This window comes from Metopolophium dirhodum, chromosome 5 (genome assembly GCF_019925205.1).
Source record: "Metopolophium dirhodum isolate CAU chromosome 5, ASM1992520v1, whole genome shotgun sequence".
In the NCBI taxonomy this organism is placed as follows: domain Eukaryota; kingdom Metazoa; phylum Arthropoda; class Insecta; order Hemiptera; family Aphididae; genus Metopolophium; species Metopolophium dirhodum.
The window spans coordinates 25,559,701-25,577,471 of record NC_083564.1 but is presented as its reverse complement, the minus strand read 5'-3'; the positions used below and the strand labels follow the sequence as shown (position 1 = coordinate 25,577,471).

At 33.0% G+C, this 17,771-nt stretch overlaps 4 protein-coding genes across 6 annotated transcripts in view; 2 read left to right on the top strand and 2 right to left on the bottom strand.

Moving 5' to 3' along the window:
- The first annotated feature begins 70 nt into the window (after positions 1–70).
- Positions 71–2,347, top strand: LOC132944142 (proteasome subunit alpha type-1). Its single transcript, XM_061013329.1, has 5 exons — positions 71–270; positions 975–1,225; positions 1,329–1,488; positions 1,771–1,980; positions 2,040–2,347. The coding sequence occupies exons 1-5, from the start codon at positions 268–270 to the stop codon at positions 2,253–2,255; spliced, it is 840 nt and encodes a 279-aa protein (XP_060869312.1). The 5' UTR covers positions 71–267; the 3' UTR covers positions 2,256–2,347.
- A 149-nt stretch (positions 2,348–2,496) lies between these two features.
- LOC132944140 (transcription factor Adf-1-like) lies at positions 2,497–7,613 on the top strand. Of its 2 annotated transcripts, none has more exons than XM_061013328.1 (2): positions 2,497–4,858; positions 6,641–7,613. In XM_061013328.1, the coding sequence occupies exons 1-2, from the start codon at positions 4,837–4,839 to the stop codon at positions 7,495–7,497; spliced, it is 879 nt and encodes a 292-aa protein (XP_060869311.1). In that variant the 5' UTR covers positions 2,497–4,836; the 3' UTR covers positions 7,498–7,613. The 2 variants fall into 2 exon arrangements, with proteins under 2 accessions (XP_060869311.1, XP_060869310.1); XM_061013327.1 differs by having other exon boundaries at positions 2,497–4,871.
- LOC132944139 (uncharacterized) lies at positions 4,922–7,901 on the bottom strand. Its single transcript, XM_061013326.1, has 2 exons — positions 7,642–7,901; positions 4,922–6,384 (listed from the first exon to the last, which is right to left on the bottom strand). The coding sequence occupies exons 1-2, from the start codon at positions 7,755–7,757 to the stop codon at positions 5,466–5,468; spliced, it is 1,035 nt and encodes a 344-aa protein (XP_060869309.1). The 5' UTR covers positions 7,758–7,901; the 3' UTR covers positions 4,922–5,465.
- A 617-nt stretch (positions 7,902–8,518) lies between these two features.
- Positions 8,519–17,771, bottom strand: part of LOC132944138 (uncharacterized) — a 28,913-nt gene continuing 19,660 nt past the window's right edge. For both annotated transcript variants that reach the window (XM_061013325.1, XM_061013324.1), the window contains one exon: positions 8,519–9,999. In XM_061013325.1, the coding sequence (XP_060869308.1) occupies positions 8,791–9,996 (1,206 nt within the window). In that variant the 5' untranslated portion in view covers positions 9,997–9,999 and the 3' untranslated portion in view covers positions 8,519–8,790. The remainder of the gene's footprint in view (positions 10,000–17,771) is intronic.

The following is a 17,771-nucleotide window of genomic DNA, read 5'->3' as shown; positions in this document are numbered from 1 at the left end:
GTTTCTGTGCGGAGTGCTCAGGTTGTCACCACTGTATCGTGTTAACCTCAAACAGTTGTCCCGGTTCATATTTGATTTCAGTTCGATCAAAAAAATAACAAGTCACTAAAAAATAATAATATAATATTCTCCGACAGATACAGATTACAATATTCGCTAATCATTGTTCGAGTTCTACGAGTTGTTCGAGCTTTTGATTTCTATCTATCAACTTAGTTAATTCTGCTCGTGTAACAAAGTATATAAAAAGAAACTAATCCAAACATTATGGTAAGTTCAATGATTCGTTATTGTTATTATTAGGTATTATTATTATTTCTTTTCTGAACTCTATAATAGCCGAAGAATTAGTGTAAAGATATTGCAACGTTATTCAATTTAATATAGGTAATCGTTTATTATTCAGTATATTATAAGCAAAGAGTACCTATACTGTATACCCCGTTATGTATATTTTAATAGAATCTTTATTAAATTTCGGACTTAGATATATGTAATTTAGTTAAAATATTCAATCATAACAGTCATTATCTTTAGGGAGATGAATTCCAATTTAATATAGTATTACGACAATGATTTATGTTGTATATTATTCCAATATTTAATTATTACATTACTTTTCATCGTTGTTTAATCATTAAGATCGTTCAGAATTGACTATTGACTATTGTCATACTTATTTCGTTTAGATGTCCAAAAATTCAACAGAGTTTTTGTTTTAAGAAAGTTAATATTGGCAATTTTGGGTCGTCTATTCTAAAAGGTAGATTATCTTTAAGTACCTAAATATATTTATAATATGCTTGATTAGGTAACCATTACAATATATCACTACATGAAAAATTGTATTATTGAGATATAATCAAATTATGTCGCTACTGTTTTTTTGTCTTGGGTCTTGATATTCTGTTTTCATTCACCTTAATTAATTTTGATTAGGTACATTTTTAATTTATTTTTATTTTTTATTTCAGTTTCGTAATCAGTATGATAGTGATGTAACAGTATGGAGTCCCCAGGGCCGCTTGCATCAAGTGGAATATGCTATGGAAGCTGTAAAATTAGGTTCAGCAGTAGTTGCATTAAAGAACAAGACACATGCTGCTATCGTTGCGCTCAAGCGTGCACCAAATGAACTATCGGCATATCAAAAAAAAATTATACTTGTAGATGATCATCTTGGATTTTCATTCTCTGGTTTATTGGCTGATGCTCGCATCCTTAGGTAAAACTATAGTAATATTTATGTTTTTCAAAATTATTTTGTAGCTTTATTGTAGTGACTCCTAAAATTGAATTAATAAATAATTATATTTATTTGTTTGTAGCAAGTTTATGCGATCAGAATGTTCTTCACATAAGTTTGCCCATGGAGATGATCTTCCAGTTAATAGATTGATGACCAAAGTTAGTAACAGAATGCAATTGTGCACACAGCGGTATGATAAACGTCCATATGGGGTTGGTCTACTTGTAGCTGGTTATGATGTGAGTATTTACTTCATAAATATTAAACATCAAATTTAGTTTTGTGACTTAGTATAAGAATGATCAATACCAACTTTTATTATTACCTATTAGGCGCTAAATTTAAAGCTTTAATATTTCTTACTATAATATTAGTCTTGGTGAACTAAAGTTCAAATTGCCAGTGCATATAAAGTTGTATAAAGTGGTTAAAATTGTGTAATAACAATGGCCTGTTCTTTCTCCAAGCCACTTAGCGAACCACAAAGTTAATAGTTTATAAATTGATGTATGTTGTAATAGGATAATGGTCCTCATATTTACCAAACATGTCCTTCTGCAAACTACACAAATTGTAAAGCTATGGCTATTGGCTCACGATCACAAAGTGCTCGTACATACCTAGAAAGAAATTTAGAAGCATTTAAGGAGGCAAGTTTGGAGGAATTATTGAAACATGGTATGAGAGCTTTGAGAGACACTCTGCCCAATGATGTCAATCTAACTTCAAAGGTAATTACTTTTATTTAAAGTAGACAGAACTATTATTAATTTGTATATTTATTTTATAGAATGTTTCAATTGCTGTTGTGGGCAAAAATCAGCTATTTGAGATTTATGATGAGGAAACAACTCAATCAAAATTATCATTAATTGAAGGTGAGGAAAGAAGAGCCCCTGTTCCAACAACCGATTCATCAGGTGGTGGATCTCAGCCACCACAAGACGGACCTGGTGGTGCCCCTCCTAGCGATTCTGTACCAGCAGTTGCAATGGAAACAGAATAATCATAATGGAACTTAAGTTAAGAATTAAGAATATTATACATTTTTTTTTACTAATATGCCTCAATTGATTAAATAAAACATTGGATATTGAATTTTTACTCTATTTATTTTAAAAACTAAATTATAAATTACTTAACAGTCATATTATGCTTTGGTATACATTTGTTTATAATTATTTACAGAAATTAGATTCTGAGTGGAACGATGAATGTATTGATTTTACAATGATGTGTGTTTTTTTATTTTTTATTTTTGTGTCTGTTATCACCTTTTAGGACAGTAAAAATGCTTAGATTTTCTTCAAAATCATCTTTTCTAATAGGAAAGTGAATCTAGTTGGTACTTTGGGGGTCATAAGTAAAAATTTCTCAGTAGTTTTCAAAAGCGCCGTGAAAAACAATAGAAAAATTAAGGGAAAACGGGAATTTTTACGCAAAATCTGTTATCGAGAAAATCGATTTTGGTTTTTGGTGTTACTCTAAAACAAATGAACGTTACATGAATTATTCACTGGTTGCTTATATTTGCATTTTCTATACATGATACAATTTTAAAAATATTTTGATTTGTCTTGAACTGTTTAGGAACATTTTCAGTTTCCAATTTTATTAGTATTATTTGTTGGGTAAAAAATCTTGAAAATTTAATACAAGGGTCCTACTATATTGTTACAATGATTTTTTAAATATATTAAAAATCCTTAGTCACAGTTTTTATTTATAAGCATTTAAAGTTCAAATCTTGACAAAATACGAAAAAATCACAAAAATTAGCAAATTATTTTGAGTGAGAATTCATAATTTTTTCTTTTTAAATCTAAGATTTGAAAATGTAATACAAGATTATCCATAAATTTGTCTACCTTCATCAAAAAAAAAAATGTCCACAAGAAAGTTACATTAAATTTTTATGAGCATTTGAATTTCATATTTTTACAACATTTGTTATTCACTCGATTTCTCATGTAACTATTTTCTTATTTTGTTGTAATTAAAAAACGTATGACTGTAGATACTTGAAAATTTCACTGAATGTTTATATTAGCATTTTCTATACACGATAACATTTTGAAAATAATTTGACTCTTTTTGAGCTGTTTATGAACATTGTCAATTTTCAATTTTTTTAGTTTTTTTTTCTATAAATGTCAATAAAATTTTATTTGTTGGGTAAAAAAGCATGAAAATGTAATGCAAGGCTCATGATATATTGTTACAATAGTAGTTGAAAAATATTTAAAATACATAGGCACAATTTTTTTTAAAAGCATTTAAAGTTAAAATTTTGATAAAATTTAATAATTATTTTGTAGTTAAAAATTTATAAATTGTTCAACTTTTATAACTAAGGTTTGAAAATTTAAAACAAAGTTCCACGTAAATAGGTTATATACAATATTACTTTATCACAATAATATCATCAAATATACTTGGTAATATCATGGCTGACTGACCGTTTTCGCTCAGAATTGTTTTTCTTATACAATGATATTATATAATTGAATTCAAATTTAACACCATCCATTACAGTGACCCACTTATAACCTACTGTACAGCAGAGCAACATCCACTTACCCACCTTTTTCCACATTATATTTAATAGTAAACTTGATTGTTAAATATTTATGTCTAACACTCCTCTTCATTAACTTGGCAGTAATATAAATTTTATTTCAGTAGAACCTCGATTATTCATCTCCTGATTAATTGTCTAGGGAGCTAAAATTTTTGCGAGTCTGTATAACTCCTGGATCTTCCGGTAATATCTGCTATATAGGTGATAATATGTTAAACAGTCGTGTGTTGTATTGAAAAGTCAGTTAGGAATTACAAATGTTATAGTAATAGTAATAGTAAATATATTATATAACTAATATATATATTATATAAATATGTCATAATTATGAAAAAATAATAATAGTATTAAGTAAAGTAATATACTTATAATAATATATTAATTGTTAAAGAAATTTTAATTTATCGTTTATCTTTCTTTTCTATGGTCTGCCAAGGTTCTAGTCCCAAGATGATTTATCTAAGTTCTACTGTACTATATTATTATAATATTCTCAACATTAAGGTGCAAACTTATAAAATATAATATATTTGTTTATTAACATAAAAAGTAGTGTTGTGGGAATAAAAAATAGTATTGTTACTATAAAATAAAATTATCTTGATTATTGCAATTAAACATCAATGCTTCAACTTAGGCCGTCTACACACGGAGCTATTCATTAGAAACTAATTACTGACGCAAATCACTAACCAGTTTACGTTTAGTCACTAACTATGTTGTCCAATGGAACACGACAGACGGCGCTACTGGTTACTAATTAGTTACTAACGCGTGAGTGATCAGTTCCAAGTGATTCGACTGTCGAGTCACTTCCAAGTTGCGTCACCCTAGAATTGTGTGATTTTTTTAAAATCAAATATTTTCTTGTTTTATTTTCCTTCATAAATTAAACAATGAGCGAACAAAAACTTAACATAAAGTTTGTAGAAGAAGTGGAGAAACATCCGATTTTGTACAACTACACTCTTCCTGGCTATTCTAGGAAGGATGAGACGGAAATAGCATGGAACGAAGTTGGAAAAACTGTAAATATGACAGGTATAATAAATCTATTATATTATTAATTATTTTTTTTCAATTTATTGGTTATAAATAAGTGAAACAGATAATATTATGTAATACTTGTCTACATAATGTGTTATATTATATTATTTTAAAGTAGGTAATATAAATTATATTATATTATTATATTATTTATAAACATTAGTAACAAAAATATTGATTATTCATAATATTAATTTTAAATATAGAATTTAATCGATTAAATTAGTGAAACCCACAAATGCCACAACATAATAATATAATTTATGGTTCTCTCATACATTGGTACTGAATTTTGTCTATTTTCTATTTTTTCTTTTATTTTTTCTATTTTCACATGACTGAACACCGTGAATCGGTGCCAATATTGATATATTAAATATTATAGCTACAATTGATTTAAAATAATAATAATAATATTTCATTTATTTTATTATTTTATTTTCTTTTACGAAGATTATTGCTATCAATTACCATACTAATTTAAAGAAAAATAAGTTCTGTTATTGCTAAAAATACGTAAAACATTTAATTTGTGTTTAACATGAAAATTATGTAATTAGTAAATGAACAAAATTAATTATAAGTTAGTTAGTTAATAGCATATTTCCATTGCCAAGGCACAGATCCTCGTGGGGTAAGAAAATAATTTGCTAAATAATTTCTAAGTGCTGCTGGAGAAGAGGTTTCGTTTATTGTCATATTTTGTGCAGTAGTTCTTACATCGATTTGGTCCTTGGGTTCACAGTCCTGGGGATAGGTAGATACGTACGGAAGTCCCTCTAGTTTTCGTACATAGTTATGGAGGACGCATGCGGCTTTGATGACGAAGTTCACATTTTCGGACTCTCTAATGCGAATAGGACCATTTAAAACAGCAAACTTTTCACATACCATTCCAAAAGTACATTCAATGGTTTTCCTTGCTCTGCTAATTCTGTAGTTATATATTCTTTTTACATTATCCAAAACTCTTTGAGGGTAAGGTCTCATTAGATATCTTGACAACGGAAATGCTTCATCGGCAACAAAGTAATATGGAAATGAGCTGTAGTTTTCATCATAAGTCAATAGTGAGGGGGTAGGAATATCAAGTTCACCACGATGTATCCAATATTTCATTGCTGATGCCCTGAATATACCTCCATCGCTATTTCTTCCGGCATAACCCGTTTCAATCATTGTGAATAAACCGTCAGCATCACAGCAAGCCAATAACACTGTCGAATGATATGATTTGTAGTTAAAATTGGAAGAACCACTATTCGCAAACTTCTCAATTCTGACGTGTTTGCCATCGATTGCTCCTATGCAGTTTGGAAGATTCCAGAGAGTCTCAAAACGTTGTGCTATTGCTGTCCACTGCTCTCTATTCGGTACCTGCATGTATTTGTCCTTCAACACTTCCCAAATCACTTTTGATGTGTCCGACACAATCCCACCAACTGTGGACTCCCCTCTAGCGAAATAAACTGCAAGTGATGAAAATGTTCCACCAGTACCTAAGTATCTGTATCATAGAGTTAAAAATACATTGGGCGGTTTAAGACAATTTCTATAGTAAATATAATATCAGAGCTTCTATTAAAATGTCTAATGTACTGTGAAAATAAAACTTTAATGAATTTCTAACTGAAAAATAATTTACAATATTTCATGTTCATGGCTTTTTTCAATTACACTAAATAATTTTATTGGGTTTTTAAAAATATTTAAAAAGAATTTCAAACCCTGTATAATTCTTAAATAATTTTTGTTTGTGACAGCGGCTGAATGCAAAGAAAGATGGAAGAATATTCGAGCGGTTTTTGTGCGAAACATGAAACCTGCCCCAAGTGGTGCAGGAGCGAAAACAAAGAAGACATATTATTTAATGGAATCTATGCAATTCACCGTACCATATATAAAGGCATTAGGTGCACCTTCAGGAAATCTACCAAACCCACCAGAACAAAAAGAAGATAAGGAATCTGAAGAAAATGATTCGACCGCCAACGAAGAAAACGTTTTGGAACCGCAATGTTCATTTCAACAACCGCCAACCCCATCTCTACCATATCCATCTTCACCGTTACCATCACCTACACCACAACACACAACTGAAATGTCTCAAAGCAAGAAGAACACTACTCACAGTCAACCTGAGCCTTTTCCATCAAATCTGCCAAACCGAAAACGTGGCTTTAAGAACCCAGTTGATAAAGCATTCCTCGAATACTTCGAAACCAAAAGAGCCAGAGCGCTAAATTCATCTGATCATATGAAGCAGGATCCAAAAACAGAAGGTTTGAAAATGTTTTTACTTAGCATGCTACCAGATCTTCTCAAAATGTCAGACGAAGGAGTACGACTTTTCAAGCGAAGAGCCCTGCAGTCTGTTGATGACATTTTATCACACAGTTTGGACTACACACCATCAAATACATTTTCAGCCTCATCTACACCTTCGACACACTCTGAAATGATGTATATACCTCAGAATGCAAATGTGAATAATACTTCGCAATTAAACAGACTAGAAACCTCAACCAGTCAAAGCACAGCACAGTTTTATGAAGCAGTAAATGAAGCTTTGAGTGAAGTTAACCAAGAGGAATACAATACACAATTATTTAATCAATAACATGTTTGAAAGTTAACCGTAGCTTTTACATTTATTTTATTTTTAAATTATTATTAAAAAGTGTTTAATAATTAAAAAGGTTGTATTTTATAATTTGAATATAATTAATTTTTTTTATTGAGTATGTGAACAGAAATTTCTTACCTGAGAGTAATTAATATCCGCTCCTCAGCATTGACACACTCTCTCATATTCGTATTTTTTTTGTAGATGGCAGGAGAAATCAGTTGTACTAATTGTAAGTAACTATCTTTAGACATGCGATAAAAGCATACAAATTTAGCATCAGAAAGATTCAATTCTCGCGCGGCAACAAATAGTCGATGATGAAAATTTCTTTCAATGTATGGATGAACCCAAAATCTTCTTTGTTTTCTATTTCTTTTGGTATGGTAATAGTAGTATGCAATCATCATTTCTTCATCACTGGAATCATCCATGGTGTTAAAAAATGACGATACAGGTCCTCCTTCGACAACCAAACAGTATAAACTAGTGATTTCGATCACTTTTCAATATGATCGTGTGCGGATCCGAGTAACTAATGCGTTAGTAATCGATAAGTAATTTAAATCACAAACCCGTTTAGTTTCTAATGAATAGCTCCGTGTGTAGAGGGCCTTACTGTTCCATCAAATTAAATATTTTTATGACATGTTTACATTTAATTGATATGAATTGAGATAGTTTATGGTTAGCAAACACATTTATAATAAGTATACCATAATATTCCAAAGGGAAAAAAACACATTGTTACATTATTTAATTATCTAATACATTTATCTGTAAAGTTAGGTGTTTATACAATTAGTTTAACGTTTGTGTCATAACCTTATACGATTCTGCATGTTTGATATGCCCAGCACAATATGCTAAAACTCTAAAACTAGCCTTGTAGACTAATAATATGTAAATATGTTTGATGCGATTGTGAATTATTAGGAAATCACAGTACCAAATCATTGTTTTTTTTTTATAAATGTGTAATCATAGGTTCATTAATCATAATTCATAACATAAATTCCGTTAGTAATAATATTTTTTATCTTCAAAAATGCCCCTCGTATATTATACACAATCTGTCATCATATTATAATAATATCTTAATAACGACAATAATATTTATTGAAATGTACATACAAAGTAATAATAACGCGTATAGTCGAATAACACACTGTTTGCAATGTACAATATAGGTAAACAAAATAAAAAAAGACATTTCAACATTTAGGGATTTTCACACTGTTACAGCGCAAGTATACAGCGCTTCACCACCGGATGTAATTATCCGGCCTAGACCAACGTGTCCAACACCCGACAAGCGGCCGCATGATGGTGGGGTTGGTAGTTTTCGACTTGGTTCTGGGGATTGTGGGGTCGGCTTTGCAGGTGTTCGATGGACCCCATCAGGTACTCGTTCTCACTGTCCACGATGGCCGCCTCGTACTGCAACTGTTCGATGTAGCCCAGCCTGGCCTGCAGTTCGGTGTCGGTGTCGCGTATCAGCAGAGTGTTTTCGCGGTACATCCGTTCGGTGTCGGCCATCTCGGTCTCGGCTCGTTTTAGCTCGTCCAGCAGTTGCTCCTGGTCCCGGCACCGTTCCACGTTCACGTACAACCGGATCAGACGTTCCTCGAATTCGTACAGCTTCTTGTTGATCTTGACGATCCTCTCCAGGTAGGCGATGGCCTCTTGCGTCGACGACGACGGAGGAGTTCCGGAGTCCGCGTTTTCGCCGACAACTCCTCCTCTCACTCCAACACCACAACCTCTATCATCGTCGTCGTCGTCGTCGTCTTCGTTTTCGTCGTCGTGGTCGTCGTTCTCCACACTGGCGCCTTCGGTGATGCCGCTATCTTTTTCCTCCTTGTCGTCACCGCATCCGCCGCCGCCGCCCCCCAGGTACGCGTCCAACAGGTAATTCGATCCCAACGCGTCCGCCCGGGTCCTGTGCGTTTCCGTCTCGATCTTCTCGATCTTCTTGTCGCGGTCCTGCAACTTTTTCAGCTGCGCTCGGATCGTGTCGCTCTGCTCGAGTATGAGTTTCAGTAGCTCCTCGGCCGCCTGCGTGTTGCTCAGTCGCTTCGGGTGCACCGTCCGCGAGGCGTACTTGACCACCACCTCTCGGCGGCGCTTCCTGTGAGCACCGCGGTAACCACTCATCTCGGACGCTGCATCGTCGTCGTCGTAACCGCCGCCGCTGTCGACGTTGTTACCGCCATCGCGTTGGTGGTGGTGGTGGTGTTTGTGGTAGCCATTGCCGCTCACTTTTCGCAAGCACAGCTTTTGGTCCGGCCGCAGACTCTGCCAGATCTTCAGCACCCTGACGCCGGGATCGGCCACCATGGTGGCCGTGTGCGCGCCGTCGACGGCCACCGCGTAGTCACTGCCGCGGCCCGTCAACGTGGTTGCCACGTCGGCGCACGTGGTACGCCTGTCCGCGTCGTTGATCCAAAGTTTCTTGTCGTAAAACCATATGGGAATTCTGTCGGTCGTCATCTCCTACGACAGAAAAAATAATTACGAATTAAGACAAAAGCGTTTATAATGCAATACTATATAATAATATATGAGCACAATAAAGAGGCACCCTACACACAGCATTATAGAACGTCTTAACCCACAGACCGAATTGTGGGTATTTTTACAAAACGACTTGTTTGGCTACCCTGGCATACTGAAATTAAGTAAGGTATTCAAACACCCTTGCAAAAACAAACTACGTAATTTTTTTAAATATATTATTATTTCAAAACGACATAATTATTGTGTATAAATTATAAGGTGTCCTAATACTATGCGTACGGATGATGATTATTGATGGTGCTATTGAACAACTACGTGAGTAAACCTATAGATAGGTTCATATTATATAATATGTATATTTGTTTTCAGTTCACTTTATTTACATTTGTTGAGAAAAACCTACAATGCAGGCTATATTACACAGTATAAGTTTCCGGAATATATGACATATTTAAATGCAATTTCAGTCAATGTCAATAATTATCCTCCAGAAATACGCCTAACGTATAGTAAATAATATTTATGTTGCATTTTAATTCGGTTCAAAACCGAGATTTGAGCGGTCCAATAAAATCGAGGAAAACGATCTCGCAACAATCATTCGTGTGTATTAACCACTTAAATATTGTAACATAACTATATCCGTCTTATTAGTTTCGTAAACAAATTATAATAATATATATAATATTTTAATATAATACATTATATAGTAGGTGTACGATAGTCGATAAGCGCGGAACTCGGTGTTACTGCTGGCTATATAACAATAATAATTAATTATTATAACCATTTTTTTAGAGATCAGATTTTTGAGTTGTTGAAAATATGCTTAAACCTAAAAAATATGCATTCATATGATATTTGAATTACCAATATATATTATATTTTATGGATTGATTATATAATAATAATATGACTAATTTATAATATATTTTGATTAAAAAATATATACACCCGGTTTCACCAAGGTTTGTTAAAGCACTGACAACTAACAATATTAAGTTGGATGTAAAATATGGAGATAGCCAATGCTCAATGGAGGATTACATAATATAACCTTAGCGTACAATCAAAAGTTGGTACATTTCCCCATTTCCAATACTGGCGTGGCGCAGACCGCCGTGTCGGTTTATCATAATATTATATTCAATACTCATATTTAATTATAATTGTTAAAGTCTCAGCTAGGGGTTCAAATCGGAAATACTTATCATCATACATTTGACCATACGATCGCCGCGCCGTAATAGGTTTTCCGTTTTAGGTAGATACAGTGCCCACAAGTGGATTTCCGTCATTTTATCACATGATCGTATACCTCGGTCAACACAAATTCACCTTGCTGCAGTTATTTGACAAAATTCGTACCTACTGTACGCCATTCCGGCCCATTCTGCACGTGTAATATTATATATAGGTATAGTTTTACGCCTTTTGAAAATGCGAACTTACGAACCTGTTCTCTCGGTACACGGTTTTCTGCAATCCGTCGACTGCCTAATTTGGTATCGAGAGGGACATCTCAACCGCAATCGTCGTCACCGTCTTACAAGTTACAAGTGCGTAACATATTATTATATCGGAAAATGTATACGCTCACGCAAACAGAGTCGACGTTTATAGCTAATCGTTAGTTTTAATTTTTTAGAGCGAACTGCAGACCTATTGCGGCCATTATTAAACTTACAACAGGCGGTACCTAACAACAATGTTTGTGGAAGCATTTTATTTCGATATTTTAAATTTTAAAGCGAGTAGAAAATGCAGTTCTGTACCGCTATCTGATGTCGATATTCAAATTTAAAAGCGCTTAGAAGTTAAAATATTGATGAAAAAAAAAAAACAACTCCTACGACTAATATACAAGTGTCGACCGTTTAAGTCTTGAATTTTACAGTATTTAATATAGTATCGGACAAATGGCTTCTGATTCTGGTTATGAGGTTCACTCGGAAAACGGCGAAAACAAAGTTCATACCAATAGTGAAAAAAAACGTGTACTGTGATTTTCACCAAACAACGTATGTCATCCAAATCAGTGGTCGATTATTAGTGGCTATTATTTAGTGGCTAATTACTGCTATGCATATTATATAAATCGAACTTCTAATATATTATTATAATGTGTATTAACGATGCATCAGCTGACTATATCTGCAGAGAGCTTGTTTCACGAATACGTTTCTTATTCTTGACAAAATCGTCTTTATATTGTATATTATATTATATAGATATATTGGATATACCAGCGCTATAGTGTTTGATATATTATATTGTGCTGTGGAAAAACTCGAAAACACATTTTAACACCAATATTTGTGTTGTGGAAATAATAATATAGTGCGCATTACACCGAAAACGTGAAATACGTATTACGTATATTTTAGAAACGTGACTTAATACGCCATACCCACTTTATACTGCAGCAGCGGAGGCCCTTCAATTTCATACATCGTAGGTATTGGTAATTATTTTTGTAAAGATATTATTTTGATTGCGCGGTGGAGGAAAGTCTGATCGATTTCACGATTTTGAATTATGGCGATTCTTTGAGGCTTTAATTCTTATGTTTCCATCGCACAATATTAGTGTTTTTTTTTCCTTTGTCGTCGTCATCGTCATTATCATTTACTGTCGGCGCAACAGTGGCGCAGTGGCAGCATAGCAACAGTGAAAGTCAAACGTTTTTTTTACGGGCCGACGCGGACAATAATAATAACAATTATTATTATATATTATTAGCCGGACGACCACTGCGGGGTAAAAACGTGTCGGGATGCGAACACCTACCATAATATATAGGTACCTATACCTATCTACGGGTTTTTTTGTTTTGTTTTGAGATTTAAAAAGATAATTTTCGGTTTTCGAATATAATAGATTCCTCGGCGCGCGTACCTAGATTTTTTTTTTTGATTTTTTTTAATAATCCAAACGGCGTACGCAGAGGCAACGAGGCGCGTCATGTAATATTTACAAAATATTTCGTTAAAAAGTTTTTTTTTTTTGTGTGTCTTTTCACAGGAAACCACGTACATACCTCTCTATTCATCTGCGTTATTACATCTATTAAATGATTTACTCGGACCTGCAACGAGTGTGTGTGTGTGTGTGAGAGTGAGTGAGCGTATGGTTTTCCGGCGGATTTGGCGTGAACAAAAAACTTTTGTTTTATAGATTTCTCCTGCAGTATTACAGTCGCGGGTTACATGCAAGTAATATATATTTTATACTTTATTTTTTTTTTCGGTTTGTATTCGCACAACATATTATATCTATAGTCAGGCACTATATTATATATTTATGATTTATATATTATGTATAGGTGTACTACACGCGCACTAATGGACTTTCTACGAACAATAATATAACAATAAAAATGAATCCGACGATTGTACCGGACGACTTCGTATTTGTAATAATTAGCGGTGTGTGATATCGTGTTGAGAAGTAATTTATTTTTATTTTGATTTTGATTATTTCTGTTATATTTGCTCCCGAAAGATGTTTTCTCCTGGGCGTGAAACAATAGTTTCCGAAACTAAACCGGATATAATCATGTATCCATTATTATTGTGTTTGTGTACATTATTACGTAAACAGTGAATATAAACTACCTCTATATAATAATATAATAGAGGTACACGGTACATGTCTTGATTGACGCAGTGTTCGCGTCCTGGAAAGATAACTGCAGCCTTTTTAATATTATTATATTACAGATACGATAGGTCCGATGCACCCGGGCGGTAGCATTATAATAATATGAAATCGATCGTCGTGACCGTGAAATGGACTCGAAACGACAAAAAATAGTAACACATTTATATGATATAATATAATTCTACCGCAGCTATCGGCTTCCGGTACGAAGCGTAAACGCGTTTTTAAGTCGAAAAAACGGCATTCGGCAAGTTAATATAATATAATATTATTTAGTGCACGTTGCAGCGCAGGACGAATATTATTAAATTAATAAATAATAATTACATCGTTGCATTATTATAGAGTAGGACAGTAGGCATAATAGGTACCTACCTATTGTTGTGTCGCGGTGAGATTATGATAATCGTGCGATTGTGCATGGGCTGTGCACCCGAATGCAGTTATTGTTTTCCGCGGCATCTCGAATATTATACATCCATATTATTCTCATAAAATGTATGTGCGATGTGTACACGCTGTACACCACCCATAATATAATATTATTATAATAACACCACATTGTAGTATTGTGTGGACCGCGGTGCCTATATTATGTTTTATACGCGCCACGATTTATAGAAGTCATAATAATAATATAATAGAACGAAACGTCGTGCGTATTTCTCATAGTGCAGTGTAGGTACATGTTATTATTATTATTATATTGGTCCATTATAATATATACATATATATATATATATATATAATAATCTATCCCTGACTGTCCATTGTTGTTTTCGTGGGTACAATAATTATTATACTTATTTTTTTATAATATATATGTGTGTGTGTGTGTGTGTGTTATATGCGTATTATTATAGTATAATAATACATATTATTATATTATTTATGACTATATTCCGAATACGACACGATAATATTGTTATGTACTGTAGCAGTGTACCTATATAAGTATAATATTATAATATAGTGTTACGCCGCGCGGTGCTTGTCCCCCGTCAATTATTTTTTTCTACCATTTAATATACAATGTTGGAACATATTATTTTGTTACTCTACCACCATAGAATATTCTATGCTACTACTCTGCCTACTTATATAATAATATCACTGTGGACAAATATTTAAAATGTACAATATTTTGTCGGTTAGACTAAAAATATAATTAAAATCGTTTTTCAAGTATTATATTATATATGATAAGAGTCGAACTACTAATTTTACTAACCTTCTAATTTAAACCAAATATTCCAATACAGTTACAATATAAATATTATATTATATGCATGATTTTTAGAGTTCAGACAGTGAGACCTCCCCCAACAGACACTTCGAAATACATATTCTTCAAATACACTTCCCAACATTTTTGGGAACAAACTATATGGAACCTTTCTTACAAACCGAACCCTCTGAATACCGGAGACCTTCACAAATTATTTTTTTATCTACGGCCTTTTCGACCACACATCCATACATAACTGTCTCCATCTCTCACGATTTTGCGCCAACATATGCCAATCTTCATAAGTCTGCCAGTTGCCACGCCACCCCTGACACAACCCTCCCATCGTAAAAAGAGTCTTCCCAAGGGTCATTTTCCTCTTAGACTCTCTTGTACAATCGTCTTTATCAAGGCTTCTGGTTTTCTCCACGCGTGATCTACCCATTCTGTTATTTTTCTTTTTATCTAATTTACTATCCCGGTTAGGTTAGGTTAGGTTAGGTAGCGTTAGCGTAGCTCATCGGTATGTCATTTACGCCATTCCCCCGTTTATGGGTCACGGTGTGGTACAGAATTATATTGTATACTTTTTAATATTTTTCTTTTAAAAACCCTCTGTCTTGACTCCTCGGTTTTCCTTTCAGTTCAACATTGTGCCCCATCATACAATACCATAGATCGGCTCCGCAAATATGGCGGTCATAATTCCAGCGAGCCAGAGTGTCCGGTATTTAGAGGTTTCTCTGCGTAATATATTCCCGAGTAAGCCGGGGGTGTACTATCTTGACAAACACGACGTGACTGCAAGCAATTTGTGTACAGGTATAATATATGTACGCATATAATATTGTCATCTATACCTACCCATAATATGTCCTATAATATATATTTATATATGTTAGTATATTATATTATACTGTCATTATACAGTTTATAATATATTATAATAATGACGTTTAAGTGCATAACTGTACGACCTGTGCCTATAGGTACATAATATATTATTGCACGGTTGCACAAACGATCGATAAAAAGAGTACAAATCTGATAGGGAGTATCTATACGAAGTTTTTTTTCTATTGAGAAAAAATCTTCTTGTTTTTTTTTGTTTTTTTTCTTTAACTGGAATACCTTGTATTTTGAAAATCGTTTGCCGTGTATAATATATATTATTAGTTGTTACATATATAACTTCGCGTGCAATCGAAATCGCAGTAATTTTTAAACGGTAATTCTCGTGCGCGTCCAACGCTTCAGTGTTTTATAGCGCTATTTAGTAGTATACCTGCATGCTACCTGTACACGGCATACTATATATATATAACTATATATTTGTATATAACGCGATATATAATATCATCATCATCATCATCATCATCATCATAATCGTCACCACTTTACTATACTATTTTATTTTATATTTACTACTCTATCTAATTGGCCGTCAGTGGTAATTTTTTCTCTATTTAAATACCTACATATAATAATATAAATTATACAATATAGCGCCTTTCGTAGTGAAATTCAAATCGGCCGTTTAAAATGTAATAGTTCGTTGTCTATAAAAAAAAAAAAAAAATATTAACAATACGTTCATTATACCATTATATTATATACTATCGGATCGTGTATAACAATAATATACTTTAACCTATATATCGCATCGTTTCAGATGAACCTAATATACGACGAAGGTGACTACATTTTTTTGCCATTTTGTCACGTAGGTACCTATATTTAGACGAATGCCGGATAATATATATGTATTTAAAGTTTAATGCTGCAGGATAACCGACATTTCGTGTTATAAGTTTATAACCATTGCTTGATTTGGGACGGTGCAGGGGGGGGCTGATCCCTTCTATAATGTTTTCAATTCAAGCACCGGTTATATAACTTATACGATTGGGTGAAGACTGCATATAATTTTAATGTAGGTATACCTAATCTCCGTCAGTCTTATAATGCAAAAATCTGAATAACCCGGTTTGTATACTTAGAATAGTTAGAACTACTATTAGTATACATACTTATACCAAGTATATTAATATATAACACAGTATATCGTCCATGTACTATTATAACAACGTTGATATCATTGTAATACATAGGTTCGAACATGATTTTATTTACGTTATACGAGAGTATTACCTACATAATATTACAATATAATATATATTATAATGACCGTGACTCGTCGTGTTTATATTATATATTTTAATATTTATATACCTACTTACCGACTATGTATACCCAACCGTCGACTTCATAATATATTGTATCCAACCTACTGCTTTACTGCCACAAAACCATAATATTAAATAATATAGTTTGCGCTGCCTATACCACGAAACTTACTTATAAGTTATTACTATATTTGAATAATTAATTAATGTTAATAATTCAACTTTTAAAACATTGACGTAAATTATAGGCAACCCATACATTTTTCATCTCTAATAATACTTTCCGTAATCTGAAGTCTAAACGCAAAATATACATGAAAATAACACTGTTTTTGAAAATTATTTCTAGTATTGGCGAAATGGCGAACCACGTCATAAATAATACGTCTATACTTACAAAGTTACAACTCTATAAGAAATACGCGTCTCTAAAATACAGTTTAGTATAATGTTAAAAAAAATATCAATTTAGGGATAATGGATAAACTTACACTGCACTATGATGCCTCAGCACTGTATGATAATAATATATACGGCTCTTTCATCGATTAATCGCTTAAAGTGGAGATGAGCTGTTGAATCGCATTAAAGTAGCCCCCTTAAATTAAGTAATATGCATTTTGCATAATATCTATAATTGACGTTAATAATTTTTACAGCAAAATGTTCAC

Excerpts from the sequence above, each read along its gene's own strand:
- LOC132944140 (XM_061013327.1), top strand. The coding sequence starts at position 4,727 with ATGAGCGAACAAAAACTTAACATAAAGTTTGTAGAAGAAGTGGAGAAA. Across the intron at positions 4,872-6,640 it reads AAAAACTGTAAATATGACAG|CGGCTGAATGCAAAGAAAGA; the intron begins GTATAATAAATC and ends TGTTTGTGACAG.
- LOC132944142 (XM_061013329.1), top strand. Across the intron at positions 1,226-1,328 it reads GCTGATGCTCGCATCCTTAG|CAAGTTTATGCGATCAGAAT; the intron begins GTAAAACTATAG and ends ATTTGTTTGTAG. Across the intron at positions 1,981-2,039 it reads ATGTCAATCTAACTTCAAAG|AATGTTTCAATTGCTGTTGT; the intron begins GTAATTACTTTT and ends TTTATTTTATAG.
- LOC132944139 (XM_061013326.1), bottom strand. The coding sequence starts at position 7,757 with ATGTCTAAAGATAGTTACTTACAATTAGTACAACTGATTTCTCCTGCC. Across the intron at positions 6,385-7,641 it reads CGGATATTAATTACTCTCAG|ATACTTAGGTACTGGTGGAA; the intron begins GTAAGAAATTTC and ends TCTATGATACAG.